This window comes from Taudactylus pleione, unplaced genomic scaffold (assembly GCF_031769625.1).
Source record: "Taudactylus pleione unplaced genomic scaffold, aTauple2 ptg000214l, whole genome shotgun sequence".
NCBI classification, from domain to species: Eukaryota; Metazoa; Chordata; class Amphibia; order Anura; family Myobatrachidae; genus Taudactylus; species Taudactylus pleione.
The window spans coordinates 6,076,420-6,103,093 of record NW_028284616.1 but is presented as its reverse complement, the minus strand read 5'-3'; the positions used below and the strand labels follow the sequence as shown (position 1 = coordinate 6,103,093).

Sequence of the window (26,674 nt, the reverse complement as noted above, 5' to 3'; positions counted from 1 at the left end):
AACAGTGATGAGGAGGATGATGATAATGACATCTTCCAACTGTGACAATAATTAACGGCATTGTTAACCGACTTAAGGCCATAGGTAGCTTGGTTTTTGGGAGCGCAAATAAATACACCCTAATGAAGGGCCCAAGGACAATTCTATCGTGCACCACTTTTCATTATGGGCTGTCATGATAAAGGTCAGCTGTTATTTGATAATTTTACAATATGGTATTTATGGATTAAAATCTTTCTGTTGGAGATCAGTCTGATGAGTGCCCTGACTTTTTAGATTTATGTCCATGCTGGAGAAATGGCTCATTCCTCCTTTCTGCTACAGGCTGTACCCCTGCAGTTGAACATTTAACTATGAGCTCTGGATGTTTTAATATAGTCAGCTCCTGAAGTTGATGTGTTAGAAGCAGGTAAAATGGGAAAGCATAAGGATGTTAACGACTTTGACAAGGGACAAATTATGATGGCTAGATGACTGGGTTAGAGCATCTCCAAAATGGCAGGTCTTGTGGGGTGTTCCCAGTATGCACTAGTTAGGGGTTGGGTACGGGATCCCAGCAGTCGGGATGCTGGCAGTCAGAATACCAACAACGGCATTTCGACAGTCAGAATTCCGATGCCCAAAAGTAAGTTGCCTAACCCTCACCCTAACCCTCCTTACCCGCATCCTAAGCATAACCCTCCCCCCCACAGCCTAACCCTAATTCTCCCCCTATCCCTAATACTTACCATCGGAATTCTGGCGATCGGAATTCTGGCGCCTGGATTCCTATTTATGTCAATAATTCTTATTTTTTGAATGTTTAAAATTAATAAGCAAAACAGTGGCTACACATGCTGGCAGAGTGGCGAGGAGGTCTCTGTTTGCAGATAATTCAAACTGACAGTCCCCTGTGAGACACAGAGGTCAGAGGAGCATATGCTCAGTGTTTCCATGATCCATGATTCGCCCTGGTGTTTCCTGGTCAAAATCTCTAAATTTCTGATTCCCCCCCTCTATCCATTCCTTCTACTTAAAAAAATGCAATAGAGGCTTTAAATACGAAACCTTTTTATAAAAATAAAAGTGTCCTTGGTTAGAGGTTTACAAATACAAAATCCTATACATTGTTCAAGAAATATCCATGGAAGTATTGTTTGTAGAAAACTGTAAAAATTACATGACACGTACATATCTGAGATGTTTAAAGTTATTTAATGTAAAAGATCTAATAATGATCATGGGTTTGGTTAAGGTCGGTACCTACACAATGTGCATTTCGGCCATTAGACTCTAATAACAAAAGTCATTTTCACAGCACTGACTGTTATGAAAAGTAAGGAAGCTGGATGCATCCTGAGCAGAAGGAAGGAGACAGGCTTGGGAAACACTTTAAAAAACTAATCTAAACAGTAAGTCAGAAACCTTAACGTGACAGCCCCCCCGCCCTGTCCTGCAGACCCTTCTCTAGATAAAATTAAGAAGCTGCCAGTTCTCCTAGGTCACAAAGGGAGGGCTTATAATGTGATGCTGAACAGTGACTAGAGACATGAACTAAGGAATTCTGGTTTCTTTTGCTGGACTATTTCTTTTAAAAGTAGATTTTGCTTTCTGTAGAGCCTAAAGCAAATTGAAAACATTTACCAGAGAACCAACCATGGACCCAAACTATGCAATGGCCAAGTTCCGAATGGAGTCCAAGGACATCCTGAGATCGAAGCAGAAAGGCTGCTGGTATTATCTGAAATATTTCTTCTTCTTCTTATCTATTATCCAGTTTCTCATTATCCTTGGCCTGGTGCTCTTCATGCTGTATGGCAATGCCCACGTCGGCACAGAGGTTCGTCTAAAAAGCGTAGAAAGTCGCTACCAAAACCTGACAGCTGATTATAACAGGCTAAATGATCGATTAACTCTCGAGAAAACGAAACTTGCTGCCGAGGAGAAGCAAAAGAAAAACTGCACTGACATGTTATTTAAATGTAAAAATGTAACCAAAGTGCCAGTTTGTGTAAGTATGACTTTATTATGTCATTTATAAGCTTAGCGTGAGCTACATTAATTTTGCTCCATGTGCAGCTAGATCTTGGCAAATAACTTTTCAGAATATGTTAGATTAATGTAAGACCAGGAGTAGTATTTGTGTTATTATTTTGATGATTATTATTATTAACTTTTATTTACTGTGAAAATTAGTACATGCTTAATGTACCAAAAGGGGCCTATCCATTAGCAGATCTTTTTCAAAAGATGAAAGACAAAACATTATCCCTTGAAAATGTCTGGGGCTGCGGTGACAGATATCTGTCATGTACATGACAGATTTTTGCAAACAACAAACGACGAACAATATAGCATGACATCAATCAGCGAGTGGATTTTTTTTAATGTTTCTATTCATTTTCATTAAAAATATCGTTCGCAGTTCGTCGTTTACCGCAACAGATATTTCTAATATCTGTCAGCGATAAGCGATAATTGACCAACATGTTGGAGAGACAAAATTTGTCAGCCGCGGGAGTGCGCATTTTCATCGTTCAGAGCGATAAATCGCTCTGAACGATGAAATCGTTCATCGTTCAAATTTATCTGCTAATGGATAGGCCCCTAAACAGTTCAGTTTCGCTTGCTCTCAGTCGCTATTCATTTCTTCATACCTTGTACAATATAAATTTACTTATGTTTATAAAGATCTTCAGAACATTAATTGAGTGCTACATATGAGTACTCCTTACTTGACAATCTTTCTTAGTATGTCCCACCTTTCAGTAGTAAGATACTGTAAAGTAATGCCTCAACTAACAGCATTTAGGTAAACTACACTAATACGTTACATGGATCATACAAGGATCATTACACCTGAGCATGATCATCTCTTCTTCCTTGGAATACTTGATGGGTGAAATAATTGAAGTATTAGTATAATATGGTCAATTTGCTAAACAATTATTAATCATCAGGGGTGATTTTACCATATGAAAGATAGGTAGTAATAATAATACAATCAAAAATATTAATAAAAACATTGAATTATATTTTGAGCACTTCTATAAACTGCTACTGGTTGTTATCTCTGAATAACTCCCTTTATATAATCATATAATAATAAAATAATAATAATCATAATAATCAAGAAGATAAATTAAGGTAAAATTGCAAGTGTTTAGTTTATTGCGTTTTTTTGTACATTGTCCACAATAGTATTATTTTACACCTAATTTACAGATTAGACAAAAGCATTCAAGGCACATACAGCTTCACTAGGTGTGTTTGGCATAATAAACACGGCCGTTGTAAGTTGAATAAGACATAATTGTGAACCCTATTTTAAATGGTCAAGCGTAGAATACAAAAGAACTATGCGTACTCAATAATAAATATGTGCAAGTTTTTCTAAGTTTCACTGCGGTCATCAGGGACTGCTAACAGTGCATGTTTCTAGGTCTACTTGCAATATTACAGGTGAAATATTTTGTACCTCATATGGAATTTTAAATTGAAACCACTAAAATGTGCCTGTGTATTCCAGGTCAGAGATGTGAAAAAAAAACATTGTTAGTGAGCATTGACAACCATGGTTATAAACACTACAATACATTTTAGAACCTTCTTAATATGAACTCTCCAAAATTCTCGCCAAGGCCTTTAAAAACCTCCAAATTTGTAGTAAACCTCCCATCTGGCAACACTGTACTGGGCAGACTGCACTCACTGTCAGTGGACAACTAAACATGACAGCCGACATGACCAAGACAAGAATGATCACGTGAGCCTCGGGGCACCCAGTGGCAGTTTACCAGTTACCAGATTCTAATTTTGTTGTATTCCCACAATTATTGTATATCATTAACCTCTATTATTTTTATTATTGCATATACAGTAGCCCCTTTTTGTGGAACCTGGCTCAGCTGCACCATTTGCAGTTTTGCACCATGTGGTCCATGGTAAATCCGGCAATGGAAAATGTCTGTGGTGCCCCCCTTTCTATGATGCTCTAAGCACATGTGTATTTTACTTCATGGTTAATTCAGCCTTGAAGCTGTGACAGGATAAAGTATTTTGGTATCAAAAATAGCCTCATTTATCAATCATACATTATACTGATCAAAACTTCCACATATTGTAGCAGCAAGGACCTCTTATTATAAGAGCATGTGCACATCTAAGCACTCCCTACCTTTGTTAAGCCAGCATTCCTCATTGATTATGCCAGTATTTCACCAGTATTAATACAATTGCTTATGCAGATTTTGGTCCCTTTCGTACTAGAAACATTGTCTCGAATTAATTATGCCAACAGAGTTACCTATTTATTATACATGTATGGTGCCCATATAGTACGTACCTACACTGTGTCCTAGTATTTGAGTACCATTTTTTTGGTCTAATTTTTAATTATTAAAAGTCGTTTAGAAACCAGAAGAAATCGGTTAAATAATTTCAGAAATGAATGAAAGAAGCACATGCACACTTATCCAGAGCATGAAAGCTACTATTAATTTTGTTTGAACTTGTACCTCCAGGTGAATACCAGCACCTTTTTTCATAGGAAACAAAACGATATACACACACTATTTTGTTAACTGAATTCCTGAGACTACCCCCTTAGAGTACTCTAGGAATTAGTAAGATCACTGAAGCTGATTTATAGACTACATTTGTAAGACTATTGATTTATACCACATCTCTATAGTTTATCTATGTTATGCTAAATTATCCTCACCATTGATTATGAATTACTATTATAACAATGGAAAATGGTGACACAGTTAGGTTATGCAATCACGTTGCCCAAACCATTACAAATTGGAACTGTTCAATAAAACTCAGGGCTGCTGGTAGGTAAGCTATAATGTGGAATGGGTATGTAATGCCGGCTGTAGGGATGCCTCCTGTCAGAATACAGACAGCGACATCCCAATGGTTGGTATCCCGACAGGGGTCAGGTAAGTATACTTACCCTCCCCCCTTCTCCCCCTACCCCTCCCTTCTGGTAGCCTAACCCTCCCCGTTATTGCCTAAACCTAAATTACCCCCCTTAGTACCTAAACCTATCCCTCCTTCCTTAGTACCTAACCCTAACACCCCCCAGTGGTGTCTGACCCTAACCCTCCCCCTAGGCATCGGTATTTCAATACCTATCTTAACTCCTTTGTAGGGATACCAGTGTCGGCACTAAGACCGGTGGTAGCGAACTACAACCCCTATAATAGGTGTATATCCCTAATTATGGATCTCTCCCCAGGATATATAGGTCAGGTCAGTATTGATGACTAAATTGTCTCATGTTGTATTTGATCACTATTTTCAAAGACATGGCTTATTACACTTTCATAACTGAATAGATGCAAAACACTGGTTGAAAAGTATAGCTACTGTACATCGACAACAGGTAACAGTGGGTACTTCTCCACTTTACAAATATGCACAACTAGTGTTTCTTTTTGTTTCATTTTCTAGCCACCCAATATAGATGCCTGCAGACCAATAAAATATTTGCTGGACCAGTTGAACATGACCTGCACTCGTAAGACATCTCAATTTTTATTATTCATTTCTACTTAATAAGGTTTCCCCACAATAAAGCTGTGTCATATTATTTATCACCCCATAATCCAGACTCCACATACAGTAAATGTATTACATCCATATAATTATATGTATATGCATTGGATTTTATGAAAATTCAGTCCTAAAGTTTTTTTTATTTTTTACTTCAAAAGCATGGAAGCCCTAATTGTGCAGGTCACCAACATTATTATTATGCCTTCTGTAATAATATTATACTATAACAAAATCAGGGGCATATGATGGGCTGCACAGAGGGCCTGATTCAGACCCGCTCGCTAAGCTGCATACTCTCGCTGCTGTCGATGGTATGCAGTGTGTATGCATTGTGCGCATGTGCATACCTTAGCGAAAGTTCACAATGCATTCGCTCGCTGCACATAGACAGCCCAGCAAACTAAGTGACAGGGGAAGCCATTTGCAGATGGTAACAGGGGCTGGCCATTAAAAAGGAGGTGTGGAGGTGCAAACGCAGGCGTGCCTGAGCATCTCAACGGCGTTTTAGAGGTGTGCATAATTATAAGACAGCATCATAGTACACGTCACCTGGCTTGTTTTTACACTGAAGTGCTCGCAATGCATTCGGCAGGGTATGGTCAACCTCAAGCGCTGCAATCGCATCCGATGTACGAATGGTTGCATACACTTCCTGGACATGACGTGCAGGAGTAGGCATCTTAAAACAGGCTGGTGGGTGTCTGCATACACTATGTGATCGCTCTCTAAGAAATACTGGGCATGCTAATGCATTGTTGTGTGATAGTACTGCCTACGCAATTTGCATACACATCGTGAGAGTGATCGCATCTAGCGAGTGGCTCTGAATCAGGCGCAGAGTTCCATTAAGATGGCTAACATTTAGCCTACACAAGGTGCATCAACTACAATGTTTAATGCCACCTTGTAATTTAGATTGTGTAGTACACTGCATGGGATCACAACAATCACAAGTGGATTCTCACTATTGCTGCTTTGATTGGTTGATGATGAAGGAGATCCATGGGGAATCCTGGATCAGTTGGTTGTACTGAGTGTGGGTTTTTTTTTTCATGGGAATAAATTTATTTTCTAATAATGGGTGCTTTTTTTGTCTTAACTGATGGGCAGGTATCTAGTCTTAGAGACCAGAGTCCATTTTACTGGTACCTCTAGGATGACAAGTTGCTTCAGGGGTCTCAATCTTGTTAAGCACCTAAACCCCTATTTCTGAATAAGTCAGGAAGATCTTCTGTGTATTTCAGACCAGGGATGGTAACTTCTAGGAGAGGAGGCACATTTTTCTGTGTCTCTGTTCCCTATAGAGGCACAAGACTTGATATCCACAATAACACGGGGACTACACACCCGTGGTTATACTAGAAAGCAGCCCAGGCTGTCTAACCCTTGCGATGTTTGAGGATTTGGTAAGGGGACATGCTTATTATTATTACTATTTATAAATTATTACACATTGCATTGTGTGTGGGAATTGTTCTGTCTCATGCCCCTCCTTGCATTATTGGCTGTGTAAACTATGTCTTGCATCAACGAATAGTCCCCTTGCCTCTCCTCTGTGTGACATACCTTGAGCCACATAAAATCTAGTGGCCGACTTTCTGGCTATTTCCTTCATGAAGGACCAGCCAGCTCTGCGATGCGGCAGGCGTGGATCAGCCAAGTGGCCAATAGAAGGGCGTGATGCCTTGCTTGTGTCATGGGCCGCCCCCACTATACAATGCCACAATTACTGACATTGTAAAGCATGGGGGCAAGGTTACGATTACGCGATTCAGCACGAAGTTCGTGATCGGCCACCCACACTGCCTCATAACTCGAGAAGTTGGGCAGCTGCGGGCATCCTCCAGGAAACTTGCTAAACTTTCTGGGCATCCTGAATAGCCATCCGAGAGTAGCAAGTATGCAATAAGATTGGCTTGTTTGTTATGCTCCCGGTGATATGTTCATATACTCAAACATAAAGCACAGCTCCTTGTACAGTGCATTAATAAGTGAAGCAATGGGGTACCATTAAAATAGATTTTTAAGAGCTACATATGGGCTCAATCTCCCCAGGGTAGCAAACAGTGTCCACATTTTCCAGTTAATTTTTAACTAGTGCAGCGCCACTGCAACAGTGGGGCTGATTCAGACCCGCTCGCGAGCGCAGTACGCTCGCAAAGCGGGTCGATGGTGCCCAAATGCGCATGCGCACGACGGAGGGAGCTCCGTCGTGCGCATGCGCGAGACCCAGCGAGCGATGAGGAACTCAGGGTCTCGCACCAAAGGGGGCGTGCTGTCGATGGTGAGTGACAGCACGCCCCCTTTGGTGGGCGTGCCAGGGGCGTGGCTGCCAGACGGAGGCGTTCCCATGGGAACGCCTACCATCTGAGTCCGGCCCCACTGACATCAGTAGTGATGTCAGTGGGAGTGCTTTTGGCTCTGATAGAGCCAAAATCACTCCAGGGCTTGCGGCAGCGAGACCCTACCGCAGGGTCTCGTCGCAAGCCCGATGGTCACGATGGTCTTGACCATCGCGACCATCATCATGGACGCTTGTATAAGCTGTGGGTGGTAACCCACAGCTATGCGAGCGTCCATGAGGCCTCTCCAAAATGAGATAGGAGGGCCCTAATTCAGAGCAAGCGCTCTGGTCAGAGCGTCCGGCTCTGAATCAGGCCCAGTGTCCCCAAAACAATATATAGCTCAATCCCTTATGTTCATAGCAAGAAATAACAGACGCAGACAAAAATGTGTCATATTATGCCCCACACTGAAAAAAACTTTTACAGTAATGTTATCTTCATCTATAAATTGCCTAAACTTTGTATCTTTTTGTTCCCAAATTTGGAAAGCAGCACCTCAGATTTGTCCTGTGTTGATACAAAATCTCAATTAATTAATCTATATCAATATTATCTTTGTCATTAACATTGTACAGAGTCATTTACTACATTTAAACAAAATGATTAAATGCCCCAAATATATAGGGAGCAGACAATAATCTATAATCTAAGGGAGCTTTCTGCAATAGTGTCTTCAAACCTCGCCCACTAAGGGAGTGAGGGCCTCATTTATCAACAAGTTTTATCCTTCACAACGAGTGATAAAACATGTTACATATGATAAATGGTGCTCCAGTCAATCAGCTCCCAACTGTCATTTTTCAAACAGATGACAGTTGGGAGCTGATTGGCTAGAATACGTGTTAGGCGTGAAATAAGGATTTATTTTAGAACCGCAGAAATATTGCTGAGCATCAGGGGCATCATGTCATCTTACAAGCAAGTTAGAATTTGGTGCCGAGCCCCCCTCCACGAAAGAAAACATACTTATAACATTGCATAACATATTTTATTTCTTCTGTTAAATTGTCCTATCGTTGCTGCTCATTTTGGGTTTCCAAAAAGCAATGATTGAAAAATATAATATATACATACACATATAAATAGAATATATACTGTATTATGATTGCAATAGTAATGTTATTATAACGGCTATCTATCCAAATACAGTATATAACTTCTAAACATCTTATAGAGAAGGTAAATGGGGTGTACAGTAGTTATAAAAGTTAATTTAAACGTAGTAATAATAACTGCCAATTATCTATTCTGTATACAGACCCCATGTATTTATTTGAGGTTAACATATTTCAATAGATAGCCTTTATACTAATATTACTAATGTAATCATTATATGTATTCAATTTAGATTATTTTTTTCCATTTACAATATTCCTTTTTTTGTCTTCTCCTTCCTTATACCTGCATGTGGACCTCTATGCCCGTATGTGCCCCTCTATGTCCGTATGTGCCCCTCTATGTCCGTATGTGCCCCTCTATGACCGTATGTGCCCCTCTATGGGCCTGATTCAGCATTGCACATATGTGCAAAGCTGAACACAGATTCCCGATTATCGGGAATCTGCATGTGCACAGGACCCATATTGCGAATGTGCAGAACAGGTCCTGCGTGATTGCACACAGACCCTTCTATGTCTCTGCCTGCGATCGGTCCACCATCACGACTGATCGTAGTGCTGGGGTCGCAAATGCAGCAGAGGGTGTCAAACACCTCTTACTGCATTTGCTTTGCAAATCCGTCTGAAGCTGAATAACCCCCTATGTCCGTATATGCACTCCTATGTCCATATGTGTCCATCTCCGTATGGGTCTATTTCTGTATGTGTCCCTCTATGTCCATATGTTGCCTTCTATGTCTGTATGTGCCTATGTTTGTATGTGCCTATGTCCTTATGTGAACCCCATATGTCCCTATGTATCTATGGGCCTGATTCAACAAAGATCGCAACTAAGATCCCGGCTCCGATTACGCATGCAGTCTCACTGCGATAGTGTGCTAATCCATTGCGATCGCTATGCCGTCGCAGCACAACATAAAGATGACCAATTTACCTTACACCCATTCGTAATGTTTAGCAAGACTGCAAAACCATCGGTAACATCGAGTACTATCACGCACACCGAACGCACTGAATACTCGAGCTGCATATGGCATTGCAGTGCCTAATTTATGCACGCCCCTGCAACGGCATTAAAACGCACTGGCATGCCTGCATTACGCCGACCACCCCCCACATCACCTCCCACAAACAGCACTTCCTGTCAATCACTCTGTGATGGGTATGCGTAGTCACTGTGATCACAGACCCAATCGCAGTGGCTGGTCCGCGCTTGCGCACTGCGATGCATAAGCATGAGCAGAACGCAACAATCGGCCGATTGCGTGTATAATGGTAGTTGCGATCCTTGCTGAATCAGGCCCTCTGTTTGTATGTGTCCCACTATATCTGTATGTCCTTAAGTGGCCCCATATGTTCCGTATGTGCCCCTATATGCCTGTATATGGCTACTGTATGTCCGTATGTGGCCCTCTGTCTGTATGTGCCTATGTCTATATGTGGCCCAATATGTCCCTATATGTCTATGTATGTATGTGGCCCGCTATGTCTGTTTGTGCCTGCATATGCCCGTATGTGGCCTTCTATGTCTGTATATGCCCCTCTATGTCCATATGTGGCCCACTATGTCTGTATGTGTCTATGGGCCTGATTCAGCAGTGTACACAATGGCAATTACGGATGCAGATAGAGCGATTGTTTGCCATCGCATATGCGTATAAGCAATTACATTGCGATTAAGGAAGCACAAAGGAATTCATTGCAGTGAGTGACAGAGTGTCAGCGTTTGAGGGGTTGTGTCGGGGCGGGGGGGGTGGTCGTAAAAACTCAGGTGTGCCTATCTTGTTGAACGACGTTTAATGGGCTTGCATAAATTAGCCACTGCGATTGCACACGCAGCATTAGAGCTCTCTGCATGCAGGGAGACTTGCAGCGTCTGCGGCTGGCCAGACTTGTTGTAAATGCTGCGTGACTGACCAATGTGCATCGATAGTAACAATGATTACGTAGAACAGTGACATTGGACAGATATGAGAAAGCTGCAGTGGGTTTCTTTATGCTGGCTGAGCTTTGGCAGGCATTAGCATATTTTTGCAGCTGTGTTCCATGCAAAATACTTTTTTTTGTTCTTTATGTGGCCTCATATTTCCTTATGTGCCCCTCTATGTCTAAAAGTGCATACTGTATGTCCATATGTGCCCTGTATGTCTGAAAGTGCCTATTGTACGTCCATATGTGCCCCTCTATGTCTGTATGTGCCTATTGTATGTCCATATTGGGCCCTCTATGTCTGTATGTGTCTATTGTACGTCCATATGTGTCCCTCTATGTCTGTATGTGTCTATTGTATGTCCATATGTGCCCCTCTGTGTCTGTATGTGTCTATTGTATGTCCATATGTGCCCCTCTATGTCTGTATGTGTCTATCAGGCTTATTCATCATACTTAATTAAATGGCCTGTTAATCATGCGGAAACACTAGTTTATGCATATTTAAGTTAACTGGCCATTCATCATCAGGATAGGACCACCTGATATTCAGCAAACTGTCTTCAGATGGCGCTTGTTCTCAGAGCCCTGATCCTTCCTATGGGAGTTCCTATGAGTTCCGGGGATACGAAGAGGATCCCTCTGCCGCCTCCTCACTGACTCCCTGGCGGCTTTGTGCCTGCATGATCTCAGGTCACACATGACATATGCGCAGAAGCCGGCCACGGGGGATGTAAGTAACGCTGCTACTCCTGTACTAACCGAAGGAACAGCTGCTTATCGGAGCAGCTGTCCCCACACCGGAGCAATTATGAATTATGAAGAAGTATCTCCCCTGGCTAGGTGGTTATCCCCCACAGCATCACTAGGGCCCCCGGTGATGAATAGGCCCCTATGTCCATATGTGGCCCTCTATGTCCGTATTGGGCCTTCTATATCCGTATGTGGCCCACCAAACAGTCATGTATTATGTTCTCCATATCTATATGTTTTTTATTGTGCTACTCCCATCCTTGTTCTATATTGCGTTCCCCCTTTTTTATATGCTTTTTACTGATCCCCCAAATCTGTATTTTCTATATTGTACTCCTCACCCCCCCCCTCTGTATGCTCTTTACCTTACTACCATCTGTATGTTCTGTAGTGTACTCTTCATCTGTAAGTTCTTTATTGACATCCCTCCTCCATATGTACTGTTTGTGCCCGCACGTCTGTATTTTACCTATTGTGCTGCTTCAAAAAACCCCACCCTCCCCTCCCTCCCTCCCTCAATCTGCTACAATGGCAGCATCATTGTAGATAACTTGCCAAAGGCAGTCTTGCATTCTCTCCTCATCAGCTAAGTTCCTCTGACAGTAGACAGGGGCCCTCATTGAGACCACCTCCTATTTGATGTCACGTGGCGTGATAACACATGTGCCAGCCCTGAGTCTGCAGCACTCTGAGTACACTAGTTAAAAAACAGAGAAAGTGTGTGTGGGGGGCTTCGGACAGCCTTTTCTTGTCACTAATGTCTACCAGCGAATCCTTGTGATCTGGGCCTATTTTCATGGGGGGGTCTGGAGCTGCAGCGCCACCTTCCCCATTGTTAATCAGCCCCTGGTTAATGGCAGTGTGAAGACGTTGGCCCAGCAGCTATAATTAGAGTGCAGCAAGGGCTATTATTTCACAGAATGAACATCAGGGGTCAGAGTAATGTGTCCTGATTGGTGGGAACTATTACCTCTGTAGTTGTAAGCAAACTGTCCTTAGAACTGCTGGAAGCTCTCCCACTGACATCACTGACATCAAATGGAGGCGTTCCTTTGGGAAAGCCTCCATTTGGCCAGCCACCCCCCACCATCAACAGCTCGCCCCCTTTGGTGCGAGACCCGGAGCGACGGAGCACCCATCGCTAGCCGGGTCTCGCGCATGCGTACGACTGAGCCGGCTCCGTCGTGCGCATGCCCAGTGGGCAAACATCGACCCGGTTGCGAGCGCTCAGCGCTTGCGACCAGGTCTGAATCAGGCCCAGAGTTAGAATCTATACTGCATCTTTGGACACAGCAGCGATGCTAACATATGCAAAAGCAGCAGGAGGCACCTGTAGTAGAAAGATGCCTTCTGCATGTAGCTGCATCTGAGGATCACTTGCGTGAACATCTGAGTGTGGCCATGCAGCTTATTTTGACATACAGCCTTTTTTATATTGCAAATATCTTTGAAACGTGTTCCCTTATCAAACGTAAATTCTGCTTCCACACAAGACTAGTGCAACTTACACACGCATAAATGCATATATGCAGTGCCAGACTGGTCATCTGACACTGCTGGCAAATTCCAGATGGGGCGGCCCTCCCTAGCACAACCCCTCACGATCAGCACATGTACTTTCTGTCATCAAGTATGTCTTTTCTCAGCAACCCCTTAAATCAGCATAGTCTCAATGGACAGGAGATATGTGCACCTTATCTATTATATCTTAATCTTCCTATATTTAAAATACACAATTCTCAGCATGCCTTTCTCACAATCTCATGTAACACAAGGGCCTATTCATCAACACTAAAATTAAATTTTTAAGGACATTTTCCTTAATTACCGTTATTTTAGTATTCATGAACACACTTAGCACAGTAGATATCACTGCTAAGTCCCCCTGCGTTAATTTCCACACTCCCCATACATTAGTATGGGGATATGGAAATTATGGTATTCATCAAATTCCGAAAATTATGTATTTTCAGAATTTGATGGTGTTACCATACGCCACTGTGAGGTGGCGTATAGTAGGTAACACTTACCTGCTTCCAGCTGGGCATGTCCCCCGGCGTCTTCATCCATCGCTCTGGACTCTCCTCAGGCTCTGTCTGCTATGCTGTCACGTGTTCTCCCCAGCAGAACACAGTAAAGTTTAGAAAAAAAAAACATTTTTTTTTTCTAAACTATTGAGTTCTGCTGGGAGAACACGTGACAGCATAGCAGACAGAGCCTGAGGCTGCTGCGCGAGCAAGTAAGTCCGTGACGGGGGGAGGTGAGCGGAGGGAGGAGGGGGGCAAGTGAGTGGAGGGGGTGGGAGGGACACACAAAATTACCGCAGCTGTAGGTAGTGCTGTGCATGCCCTGGGTTAACAAACGTAACAGCGCATGCGCAGCCCTGATTACAGCTGCGGTAAGTTAGTGTAGACAGGGATAACTATCTATTTCCTGAAAAGCTGTTATCGCAAAAATGAAAGCTTTTCGAAATAGATAGTTATGGGGAGGAGGAATTATGAATTCCTCTGGTAATTAGGTAGAACTCCATGCGAGTTCTAAACCTAATTACCTCCAGAGAAAGTTTAGGTATGATGAATAGGCCCCACAGTCAGACACTTAACACATGAGCAGTAATTCTGACTATGGGCCCATGTATCAAGCTGTTTTCTTCATAAAATTAGGCAGAAACTGCAGTTTCTGCATAATTTTATGTATTCTTCCTATGTACTAATAACACAATGCAGGAGATTTCACAGAAATCTCTGGCAAAGTGCTAATTAGCACTGCAGATCGCAATCCCCATTATTATCAATGGGGACTAAGGCCCTCATTCAGAGCTGTACGCTCTGAGCAGAGCGCACGCTCTGAATGAGGGCCGTCCTCCATAACTATGGAGCGTCCCCCCGAACGCTCGTATAGCTGTGGGTCACCACCCACAGCCTATACGAGCGTGCAGTTTGATGGCCGCGATGGTCTTGACCATCGCGACCATCAAAACTGCGAGCCGGAGCCTGCGGTTGAGGTTTTCAACAGCAAGGCCCGGAGTGATTTTGGCTCTATCAGAGCCAAAATCACTCCCACTGACATCACTAGTGATGTCAGTGGGCCGGCTTCTGACGGTAGGTGTTTCCTTGGGAACGCCCCCGTCAGGGAGGCACGCCCCCGGCACGCCCACCAAAGGGGGCGTGCTGTCAATCAACATCGACAGCACGCCCCCTTTGATCAGACACAACGAGCGAAGGACTTTCCTTCGCTCGTCGCGTCTGGCGCATGCGCACGACGGAGCTCCCGCCGTCGTGCGCATGCGCAGTGCACAACATCGACCCACTTGCGAGCGGACAGCCGCTTGCGAGTGGGTCTGAATCAGGGCCTATGATCTGACCCCTATGTACTAAACTCCAAAGAGCAAAGCTTTTCGGAGTTTAGCACCGGTAGTTTACACCATCTTCAGATGGTGTAAACTACTGTAAGCCTATGGGGGATCCAGGTGCAGGAGAGAGGTCTTTCCCCCGTAGCCGCTGGCCAGTTCCGGAAACTGACACTGTGCGCATGCGCAGTGTCAGCTGCACCCGGGGAAAGTCTAGGCTAGCATATGCCGATGCAGACTTTCTGGCCACGGTAGCTGTGTATATGGCATCATATAAAAAAGCGTTATATATAGAAAATGCTCTAATTGAACAGCTTTGTACTGGTAGATTACTGTATTTCATGACACTAATGTATTGTGTACAAATAGGGTAATACTGTCCAACTATCATATGCTAGTACTGACCATCATATGCTACTGACTCATGTCTATGCTATCACTATGCTATCCCTGCCCTTTCTCTATGCTATTGTGGTGCATAAGCATACATTATTATTGCTCCTTATGTAAAACTGGTGCATATGCTAATGTTGTACAGCTGAGGAAAATGTATGTAAAGGTTTGTTTCTTGCGCATCTGAATGTTCATGAGCCCCTAAGACTTCACATACAACATTTGCTGCTTGTGTGATACAATCATCTAATTGTCATCTCTCATTTGTTGACTAGGGGAAAAGTTCTTTTTACTCAAGGATAAACTCCAGACAGAAAGGGATTTTGCGGTCTTTAAAAACACCTGCTCTCAAACAAACAGCTTACTTACCAAGCAAGCGCAGGAGGCCAGTTCTGAAAAAGAAAAGATCCAAAAAGAGAAGACAGACCTGGAATCTCAGCTGCTACAGTTACAAAGTGGTTGCACTTCAATCAATGAAAAGTTTGATCTAGAACTAGAGCATTTGAGAAAAACATTCGATAGGACTATTAACAGTTTGAATCCCTCTGATACCTACCAAACTCAGAGATGCAGGACAATCCCTGATTCAATTAAGAACAATATAGACCTAGCTATAAACAGATTGAGGCAAGATGTCACCAGTGTCATGCTTGAAATCAGCCAAGTGAAGGTGAGCAATGCTCGAATTAATGATGATCTGCAGAAGTGCAATCAAGATAAGGACACCACCAATAGGGAGAAGATCAAATTTATAAGTGAAAAGGAATTATTGGAAAAGCAGCTGGCTGAAAAAATTAACCAAGTTAACACGTATTTCAGCCAATATTTGAAAAAGGATGAGGAGCTAGAGAATTGCCGCAAGGTGGGTAATATCCTATGTAAGTGGTTGTGTGGAAACTTGGGGACCTGAATGCATTGAACATTGTGGTGTTAAACCTTAAAATATGTTATTTGTGCTCCAATGTTCCCCTTATGTTTCTAGTTGTTATAGAATTTAAAGGAGGCAACATTAATTGAGCATATAATATTCTATGGGGACTCCAGTGCCGGCGGTCCACAGCGGACATTTCCGATATCCGCTGCGGACCATTTAAATGTATATTGGGATTGCAGCAAGCAAGGTTTGTCCGCATTTTTAAGCTTAGTACATCCTGTCCTGAGACATGTAAAGTCTGGCTAAAATAAGACCGCCCCAATCCACCCAAGCCAAATATTGTCCAATTTTGGATGAAACTACATTCCCTTTGAGGTCCCCCAATAAGGACAGTTGGGAGGTATGGATATGATTATCCTTTGAAGGTTACAGAGGATGGTTTATATTATTAGTCTAATTCTTGTTATTGGATAACAGCTTATCGCTACCTGTTATTTACAGTAAACAATTCACTACAAAACAAAGTCTCTGTTGAAGGCTAATGGAGCATACACACTGACAGATTTTTCAGATCTGTCAGATGAACGATTTGAACGATTTTACCAAAGATTTGAACGATTTGAACGATTTTTGACTGCATTAAAATGAATGGAATCGTCCAAGTCTGACTGCAAACACATCAGATGTCAGATATCGTTATGTGACCATCGGGAACGCGCATCGTTCATTGTTCAGACATGTCAGATATGTCAGATTTTCCTTCAGATATGAACGATTTTTTAAATTGTTATCGTTCAGATCTGAAGAAAAATCTGACCGTGTGTATGCACCATAAGTGCTGTTTTCTTTGTACCAGACATGCCGACATTCTGGCTTCCAGGAGGGGGCAGCCAAACCCTAAATTTAGGGGGGCGCGGCCGGCTGTTGTGGACAGAGCGGGTGGCGTGGTCACGCGCTCGTGTCATTTTGGCCCCGCCCCCGCTACACAATGCCGATAATCCCGGCATTGTGAAGCAGGGGGCGGGGCCAAAATGACGCAATTCGGCATGAATCGCGTCACAGGCCCCCCAGCTGCTGGGTATTCTCACTCATCGCGGGGGCGGGGGGAGGAGACAGGAGGGGTCGGCACCTTGCGGGAGGCTTGCCTGCCTTCCCGCGACGTCGGGAGCGGCACCCGATTTTCGGGAGGCTCCCGACCAAATCGGGAGGGTAGGCAAGTATGCTTTGTACCGAATTTGGAAACCCCCTTCTAGAACTCCTAAGTTTGGTCCTGGCATCGGCAGCATCTTTCTATGCTCACACAGTAGTTGTGTTCAATCAGGTTCACCTTATATGTAAAGTAAATATTGTACTCGTAAACAATCAATTTGGGCAGTAAGATGAAGTTCTGTACGTCATCAATACAGTAAAAATTAAATTGCACTCACTATCTAACTTTCTATTTTCCAGCCTCGCCTCCCAGGACAGCGTATGTAACGGGGTTTTACAAACAGGTAAAAGTTGAAGTGTGTGTGGTTGTGCAATAGTGTTGATTATTCTGAATGCACTTAATTAGATACCTCTAAACTGTCCCAATTTAGGAGGGACATTCCATTCTGTTCCACTGTCCGAAACGGCAACATAGCACAGCAGTTTTGAGTGAATGCGGTGTGCACTTGTCACTGGTGAGTGGGCAATTACTGAGTGTTTGGTGATGCAAAGGACAGCCTAGTGCTTAAAAAGTATCCTGATATATGCAGCTCAGTTTTTCCAATGTAACAACTATTTTGCTTTGGATTCAAATGTTATACTCACCAAAATATTATAAGATTATGTTATTAATATTATTTTAATAGTTCTGCTGCTCTATGTTGAAATGCAAGCTGAATTAAAGTTGACTTTTACATGTCTACTCTACTGCTTGATAGACCTCCCAACCCGTATCACATCAATTCCGAGTTTCAATAGATTATTACAGTTGATTGTGTCTGTCTGAAACTCTGTACATTTTCAAAACAGTAAGCTGTGTACACGCTATAAGATATATTGTACGATATATCGCTCGAATGCGGATTGGACCAATATATTGTACACATCGTATAGTGTATATATACTATTACTCATTATCTAACAATATGGGCTCTATTTATTAACATTATTTTTACTAAAATAAAGTGAAGAAGCGTGTTTTCACACCCTTTTCACATTATTTTAGTATCACCTATAGTTATTACAGGGCAATTGGAGTACAATTCATAAAATTCTACTCCAACCCCTAAGTCTCACTTATTTTTAGTAAGCAGATCGCATTTCCCATAATTGTAATGGGAAATGTGATCTGACCAAAGTTACTAAAAATAAATTGTAAATAAATACCGGGGAAAGCCCTGTGATAATAACGCCACCTGGAGGTGGTGTTATCCAGGGTCTCCCCCGGTTACCGGACTCCTGCCCTGCTCTAACGGGGAGAGCAGAGCCCAGAGCCGGTCCCAGTGATCAGCTGTGTGTTCTAAACAGACCGCAAGCTGATCCCTGCTAAAAAAAATAAAAAAAAGTAAAAAAAGTAAAAAAAAAAATTCACTTACATTACTCCATGGACCGGTGGTCGGGGCTCCGGTGATGTTCTCCCTCCAGTCAGCTGGTCTCCCATGGTGCACTGCGGCCCGGTCATCAGGTGATCGGGTCCCAGTGCACTAGCATGGAAGACATCACCGGAGCACCGATGACTACAGGTAAGTGCTATTAAGGGAGGGGGGGTCACGGGGGGGTCCGCGATCGCGGGTGGTGGGACTTAACGATGGGGCGGGGCTTAACACCGGGGGGGTAGCAACAGCGGCCGGTCGAAAATACCGTGACTAGTGTGCGGAGGGGATTCGCAGGGACAGAGCTTTATCGCAAGCTCTGTCCCTGCAAGGGATTTATAGTAAATCCCTGTGATATTGCCTGAATTCGCAATGCGAATTCAGTTGATAATATCACACTACAATCTGCATTACAAATGCGGATTGTAGTAAATAGAGCCCTATGAAACATGGGGTCTATTAATCACTAGGGCACTTACTCCAGCAATGAGGCTGAATACTTTTCGCTACAATTAAACCAAAACATACTGTATAGCCAGGGAATTGAGGGTTAACTTATCACTTCGCTAGGCCAGTTTCCGCAGATGTGCACATTGGAACTGAAAGCCCAGATTTGGGATGTTGTAACCCCCACCATGAGGCAGACGCTGAACCTTCTACTCCAGTGATTTTCAACCTTTTTCAACTCCAGGCACACTACGCAAGATTTTGAAATTGCCTCGGCACACTATCAGGTGATGTGGCGTGTGCGACCTATGAAAAAACACACTACATTGGCTCCCACATAAAAAAACACACTACATTGGCCTCCATAGGAATAAAACACACTACATTGGCTCCCACATAAAAAAACACACTACATTGGCCTCCATAGGAATAAAACACACTACATTGGCCTCCGCAGGAATAAAACACGCTACATTGGCTCCCACATAAAAAAACACACTACATCGGCCTCCATAGGAATAAAACACACTACATTGGCCTCCGCAGGAATAAAACACACTACATTGGCCTCCACAGGAATAAAGCACACTACATTGGCCTCCACAGGAATAAAACAAACTACATTGGTCTCCACAGGAATAAAACACACTACATTGGCCTCCACAGGAATAAAATACAGTACATTGGCCCCAGAGAAAAAAACACACATACATTGGCCCCCATAGGAATAAAATGCACATATTTTGGCCCCCAGAGAAAAAAAACACACATACAGTGGCCCCCACAGGAATAAAATGCACATACATTGGCCCCCACAGAAAAAAATAACATTGGCTGGCCCCCACAGAAACAAAAAAAAACACATTGCTCCCCTCAGGAAAAACATTACAGGTCACACAGAATAAATATAAACCACATGCCCACAACGGCTGCCCTCACAGAAAAATATCAACCACATTGATAACCACATACCTACCTGTCAGTGCAGAGCTGTCAGCAGTGTGAGAGTGTGCGGGCATACAGGCAGGCGGGTGAGCAGTCTGGCTGTCTTGCAGAGCGGGCATGGCAGGCTGGCTGGCAACACGGCGTGCGTGACCTGTGATGTCACACCGCCACATCAAGGCAGGTCACGGACCAGGCGCACCTGAGCCTCCAAAGGAGCTCAGTGCCAGCGCTGCCCAGTCCACAGATCTGTAATATGACAGGCAGCTCTGACCTCCGCCCCTGACTGCGCCGCAGTACACCTCACTATAGGCCACGGCACACAGCTGTTGAAAATTGCTGCTCTACTCTTTAGACAGTGGGGGACAGCAGAGCCATAACTAGATGTGTGCGAGCGGTGCGGTGGCATAGAGTGCAGAGCTCTGTGGGCGGCACCGCCGCTCACCCACAGCCTCTGCATCTGGCTAGCAGGGTGCCTAGAATGGCATCCTGCAGTCAGAATCCCTTCAGCTGTGCCATCTGGAGCATCCTTAGGATGCTTCAGATGCTCACACAGCTGCCCTTACAGCCCGCTGGAGCAGCCTGAGTATGCTCTGGACATTGCTGTAATCACCAGCGATTGTGGCCCCGCCCACTCAGCATGATGTCAATCGGAGGGGGTGTAGCCTGCTAGTTACAGCACATGTGGGGAAGATGCACTAAGCCTTGGAGAGAGATTGAGTACCAACCAATCAGCTTTACTTTACAGGTTGTGTTTGAAAAAGGCCAGTTAGGAACTGATTGGTTGGTACTGTGGGCCTGATTCAGACCCGGATGCGATTTGCAGCCGCTCGCTGGCTAAAAGGGGCTGGATATTTAAATCATGTGCTTGCACTGCGTCGCGTAAAGCCACCCACTAAGTAATAGCGAGCGGCCACACTATGCGCTCGCACCTGTATAAAGACGCCCCTTTGCCACTCGCATCACACGTCATCTCCGGCAGTTGTAGTATTAATCGGGAACATCGACAGCCATCGGAGCTGCTCGCAGCGCTTGTGGTAGCCTTTTCCCACCACAATATTGTGAGCAGTTCTGGCTAAAATACAACCTAGTCACGTGTGTAATGACGCTACTTTGCTAATTAAGCACACCCATTAAACACCGTTCAGATGGTTGGGCACGCCTGCGTTCGTACATCCACACCCCAGCACCTTCCCGTTACCACCCACAAACGGCACTATCTGTCACTCAAAATAGCGGCCAGACTGCGGGCTACGGGCAAGCACTTTCCCATCGCAATGACTGGTTCGTGCACGCGCATTGCAATTCATACGCATGCGCAGATTGTGAAAATCGCTTAATGCGAGCGAGTACAGCATAGTGTCCGGGTCTGAATCAGGCCCTTTATCTTTTTCCAAGGCTTAGTACATTTACCCCTATGAGTGTGTGGCACCATGGCTGCGACATCATAGCCATGCAGTCCAGGTGTAACACTAACATGGAAAAGCATGCTGTGTAATAATCTACTGACTTTGCTTTATGCCAGTGGCCGCCGCTTTGTGTGGAAGCACATTATATGTCATTCAGGGGTCTATTTACTAAGCAGTGTAAGGAGGCAGAGTGAAAAGTGATAAGGTGCCAGCCAATCAGCTCCCAACTGTCATTTTTCAAACACAGCCTGTGAGATGACAGTTGGAAGCTGATTGGCTGGCACCTTATCACTTTTCACTCTGCCTCCTTACACTGCTTAGTAAATAGACCTTGGTGTTTTAGACACCATCTACCAATTGGCACCTTGGTTTGCATCAGCTCTGCATAGCAACATTCAGTTCCAGCACAAACCGATTGCTTGATGTATCTACAGTATAGATCTATGTATAGATTTTTAAATTTTACAGAGATTCTAACCCCAAAAAAAGCATCTTTGTTTTTACTACTTAAAAAACATATAATATATCACTAGTCTGTTCTACAGTCTGTAACCCCCCCTTTTCCACTAAGGGGACACCAGGTTACTAACTCCCATGTTGTATAATGTACCCACCCTTAACCTCTCTCTAAGTGGTGTACCTTTCCTCTATCAGTTCAGTGCCTCCACCCAAGTATCAATAGTAGTCTGGGCCTACTTGGGAAAACCCAAATTGGGGATTAGTTTATATACTCATGTTATTCTTATTCTCCCAATTACAGAAGTTTAGGCTTACCGACATTTTAGCGCCATAATAATGTCACCACAACATATGGTTCAGTTGTAAATTCTTAAGTTTATGAAGTTGTAGGACAGTGTTGGCTAACCTTGACACTCCAGCTGTTGTGGAACTATATATCCCAGCATGCCCTGCCACAGTTTTAGCATGCCCTAATAGCAAAACTGTAGCAGTGCATGCTGGGTTATGTAGTTCCATAACAGCTGGAGTGTCAAGGTTAGCCAACACTGTTGTAGGATAAGTATTATGTACAGTCCTTACCATGAACATAACATTACATCACCTGCTATATTTATAGAAATTACATAGGTTCATATAACATAGTACATAACATAGTACATAACATAACATTACATGTCATTGCATAAGACAACATACCAGTATAAATAACTACTTCACCTATCTCTGGAAAAGCTGTTATTCAAAGACATTGTGGGCACATTCCTGTTAAATGTATTTCATATGTATGCCGTAAATTACATGTATATTTCTTCATGTTACCTTAATGGTAACTCCTATACCTATTTATACCTCTCTAGTCTTATACTGTATGCAGTCAACCTTATGTGTATAACTGTATGTATCTTCATACACATCCTTTCAACTGACATCACATTAAATGTTATTGAATACTGAAAATACAATGACTAAATTACATACAGTATATCTTTAGTCCTGGCTGGATTTATCAATCTGGTGCTGCAAACACCATCTATAGTTCAAAGTCTGCAAAATCCTGGCTGTAGCTACATCCTTTCATTTAATAAGTGATACACTGAGAAAACTAAATAAATGTTGGTTACAAATGTTGTCACCACATGCACTAGTTATTGTCCTTTCTCAGTGCTAACTATTGGCTTCCAGCTTCAATGTGTTACACTTCTATTTTTCCAGTTTGTAGGATAACATAAAATGGAAAGGTTCCCAAAGGACAAATGTTGCCCATAAATCAGTGTAAATAGCAGTGCTGTATATGCGGTGGGTTAACCCTTAGTTATCCTGCTGTGGCAGAATGCAGTGCAAGTTTATCACTGGTAGGGTGCTACTGCCACTACCAACGTGTCACAACACAGGTAAACCCTAAGCAACTACTTTACTCTCTTGAGAAAATCTGCCCGCCCCCATGACCACTATGGTTCTCCTCTTTGTGCTGGCAATGAGCAGTCCTGCTGTAATACTTGTGGGCTACCAGCTGCTCCTGAGCTATAACCAGCTGACACTGCCACTCCCCTGCTCTGACTTGCTTCTGCTTGTTTGCACTGTAAGGGGCTATCGTATTTACAACTGTTATCACTTCCAAAGTGTAGTCTTTAACCAGGCAGCCACTGCAGGGATTAGCCCATATAACAGTTTGTATGCTTATGGCATGCAGCCAAGCCCCTCCTCTGCTGCTACATATGGCTTCACTGATGCTGCACTGCCCAGCTGCTGCTCCCTGTCAGCTTACCACCAACCTCCAGTGGACTCTCCCTCTCTCCTGTTCTCTGTCTCCTCACATAGCCCGGCGTGTCCCCTCTCCACCAACTCAGCTCCATAGCTGTGCTGAGGCGACAGCTAACTTCTTGATGCAGCCGCTGCTGCTCCACATCTACGCTTGCAGACATGCCCCTCTTTGGGACCACAGTCTCTCAACAACAGGGGTGTGTCACAACTCCGCCCCACTTACAGCCTCCGGCTGCCATCAGTCCCTCTTCGCAACTCTGCCGATGGGACCACCCTGCAGCTCCACTGCCGTGACCTTCACCCTCCTGTCAGCGGTAAGCTTGACCACCACCGCTGATGCCTCCTCTCTGGCTCCACCCCCCTACACCCGGCAACCTACTACGGCTCCTCTGCCCAGGCCACAGGGAGGTGGGCACCCGAGCAGGAGAACTCCAGACTCACTGTCAGCTGCTGCTAACAGCTGTTATACCCCCTCCCTCTAACCGGACCCTTTTTTCCTGACAGGAAGTCAGGAACCAATTCACTCCTACATGTATCACTCCGCTTATGTTAAACAGAGACTATCTGACAGCAGCTTCTGCCTGCCAGTTCTGGCACTTTCTTGTATAGTACACACTACTTAAACATATACATAGACATGTACAGTACAGTAGGAATTTAATGTACCTTGATATCTCCATACATCTATACCTTATTTATTTAAGCAATTACAGACTTAAATTACCTCAGAATGCTATGAAATGTATATGTCAAAAGTATACATATAAATGGTTTTTCTTTAACCCTAAACCAGGGTCAAACCAGTCATTTGAATTTGAATTAAAATGAGGCAGCAATGCGAACCACTGTGACACAGTGGCTAGCATTGCTGCCTTCAGTACATGGGTCATGGGTTTGATTCCAACCATGGTCCTATTTCTGTGGAGTTTATATGTGCTGCCCATATTTGAATGAGTTTCTGGAAGGGTATATAGCTTCACTGGGGCAGGGAGTGTTGCGGATGACTGAAAACTCTGTACCCTGCAGTTACAATTTACTAAAAGTCATTTTTATTTTTGTTACAGAAATGTAAAACCAATGAAGAAAGATGTCTCAATGTGAAATGACGACTGCTTCTATATACATTGGCTCTATTTCCATTAGTAGAAGAGAAGCTGCAACCAATGTTAACCCAACTTTCACACCAAAAAAAACACACATTCGCACTGATAATTCATATAAAACAACACATTTATTCGCTTTCAACAGAAAACAAATGAGAGAATTAACATGAATTACTGTAGAATGTTATTGACAGGTGTACTTTAAAAGTTAGCAACTTTTATTTTGTATATGGAGTTTAATAAATTCCCAGTAAATATATAAAGTGTTTCAAATACATATGCTTTAATAATCAATTATAAAACATGATTGTATACTGTATGTGTTAGCTTTTAAACATGAAAAAAGCAGAGTCGAACAAATATTTGTACTAGATTAATATATTCCCCTTATTTCAGTATATCTATATTACATATTTAACATAAGCACATTTCATTTTCCATGTGTTCACTAAAGAAACCAAAAAAATTAAAGAAAAAAAAAGTGTTTGCTTCTTAGCACAGTAGTGTAGTGTGTACATTTATAACTGCAATCAGAAAATTTGAGGCTTAGTGCCAGATTTATCAATGTCATATCCTTGTTATCACTAGTTATTTACTAATCTAAAATGGTGTCCAGTCAAGCAGCTCCTAACTGTCATGTGTTTGAAAATGACAATTAGGAGCTGATTGGTTGGAGCACCATTTAAGATTAGTAACGAGTGATAACAAGAATCTCACTTGTTGATAAATCTGGGTCTTATATTTTGGCGAGAGGGTATTGTCCATTCCCCATTTCAAGGCACCACATAATTGAGAAGATTCTTATCTCACAGTTATACTAGCACATTTCAGCTCTAAATATGTATTAGAAGAATGCATTTTCAATATGTAATAGAGTGCTGCAGGATTCAAACTGGCTCCATTTGTGAATATACCAAATAAAGTTTACCCTACATAACACAATAAAGAAAAAAAATTACTATATTTCTAACTTCAACCTTTGTCTGCCTTGCATGACCTAAATAAAATGTTGTCACATTGGGGACATATACTGTAATACAATGAAAATTGTTTCTATAACATATAAATCCTTAGATACTGAATCACACACAGCGTCTATTGGCGATTGCCCATAATGAGTGAATGCAAATTGCGTTACAAACCTCTTCCCTTGTGTACATCCATGCTGCTGAATGTACAGGACTAAGAAGCCTACTTTTACCATCCATGCACAATATAATACCGATTTGTGCAATCTACCATATGCTATATAAATCAAGTTTTTATATGTTCTGCAGCATATTGCTAATATGTGTATTAGAGTTTTTAATAAAGTGTCATTATTATTCACAATCACGAATATATTATTATTTTCGGTATATATTCAGAACTTTGTTGTTCACTTTTTTGGGGATGGTTTGCTACATCATCACAATGGCCTTGGTCTGATTCAAATCAATTGAGTGCTTTCGATCCAGTGTGAAGGGTTTTAAATTAGTATTTTTTCGCAAGTGTACCTGCAGTTCCTTTTGTTCGTCTCCAGCTTGGACTACACCACCATATCTCCAAACCATAATTCTCACTGACGCCACCATTAGTGCTTTGATCAGCTCACACTCATCAATCACTAGGCAAGGTCAAAGCTATTTAGCAAAATAGAAATGGGATCAGCGCCACAAAGGTGTAATCAAATTGCGGCCTAAGGAGA

General features: G+C 43.0%; 1 protein-coding gene across 1 annotated transcript; it reads left to right on the top strand.

Annotated features, from left to right (window-relative positions):
- The first annotated feature begins 1,374 nt into the window (after window positions 1-1,374).
- PLVAP (plasmalemma vesicle associated protein) lies at window positions 1,375-26,300 on the top strand. The gene is made up of 5 exons (XM_088478519.1): window positions 1,375-1,990; window positions 5,440-5,506; window positions 15,707-16,293; window positions 17,755-17,798; window positions 24,949-26,300. Exons 1-4 carry the CDS (start codon window positions 1,637-1,639, stop codon window positions 17,779-17,781), a joined length of 1,035 nt encoding a protein of 344 aa, XP_088334645.1. The 5' UTR covers window positions 1,375-1,636; the 3' UTR covers window positions 17,782-17,798; window positions 24,949-26,300.
- Window positions 26,301-26,674: the final 374 nt, after the last annotated feature.

Bases quoted from the DNA above. Each gene is read 5' to 3' on its own strand.
- PLVAP (XM_088478519.1), top strand. From the start codon at position 1,637: ATGGACCCAAACTATGCAATGGCCAAGTTCCGAATGGAGTCCAAGGAC. The intron at 5,507-15,706 runs GTAAGACATCTC...TTTGTTGACTAG, and splicing joins GTTGAACATGACCTGCACTC to GGGAAAAGTTCTTTTTACTC. The intron at 16,294-17,754 runs GTGGGTAATATC...TCTATTTTCCAG, and splicing joins AGCTAGAGAATTGCCGCAAG to CCTCGCCTCCCAGGACAGCG.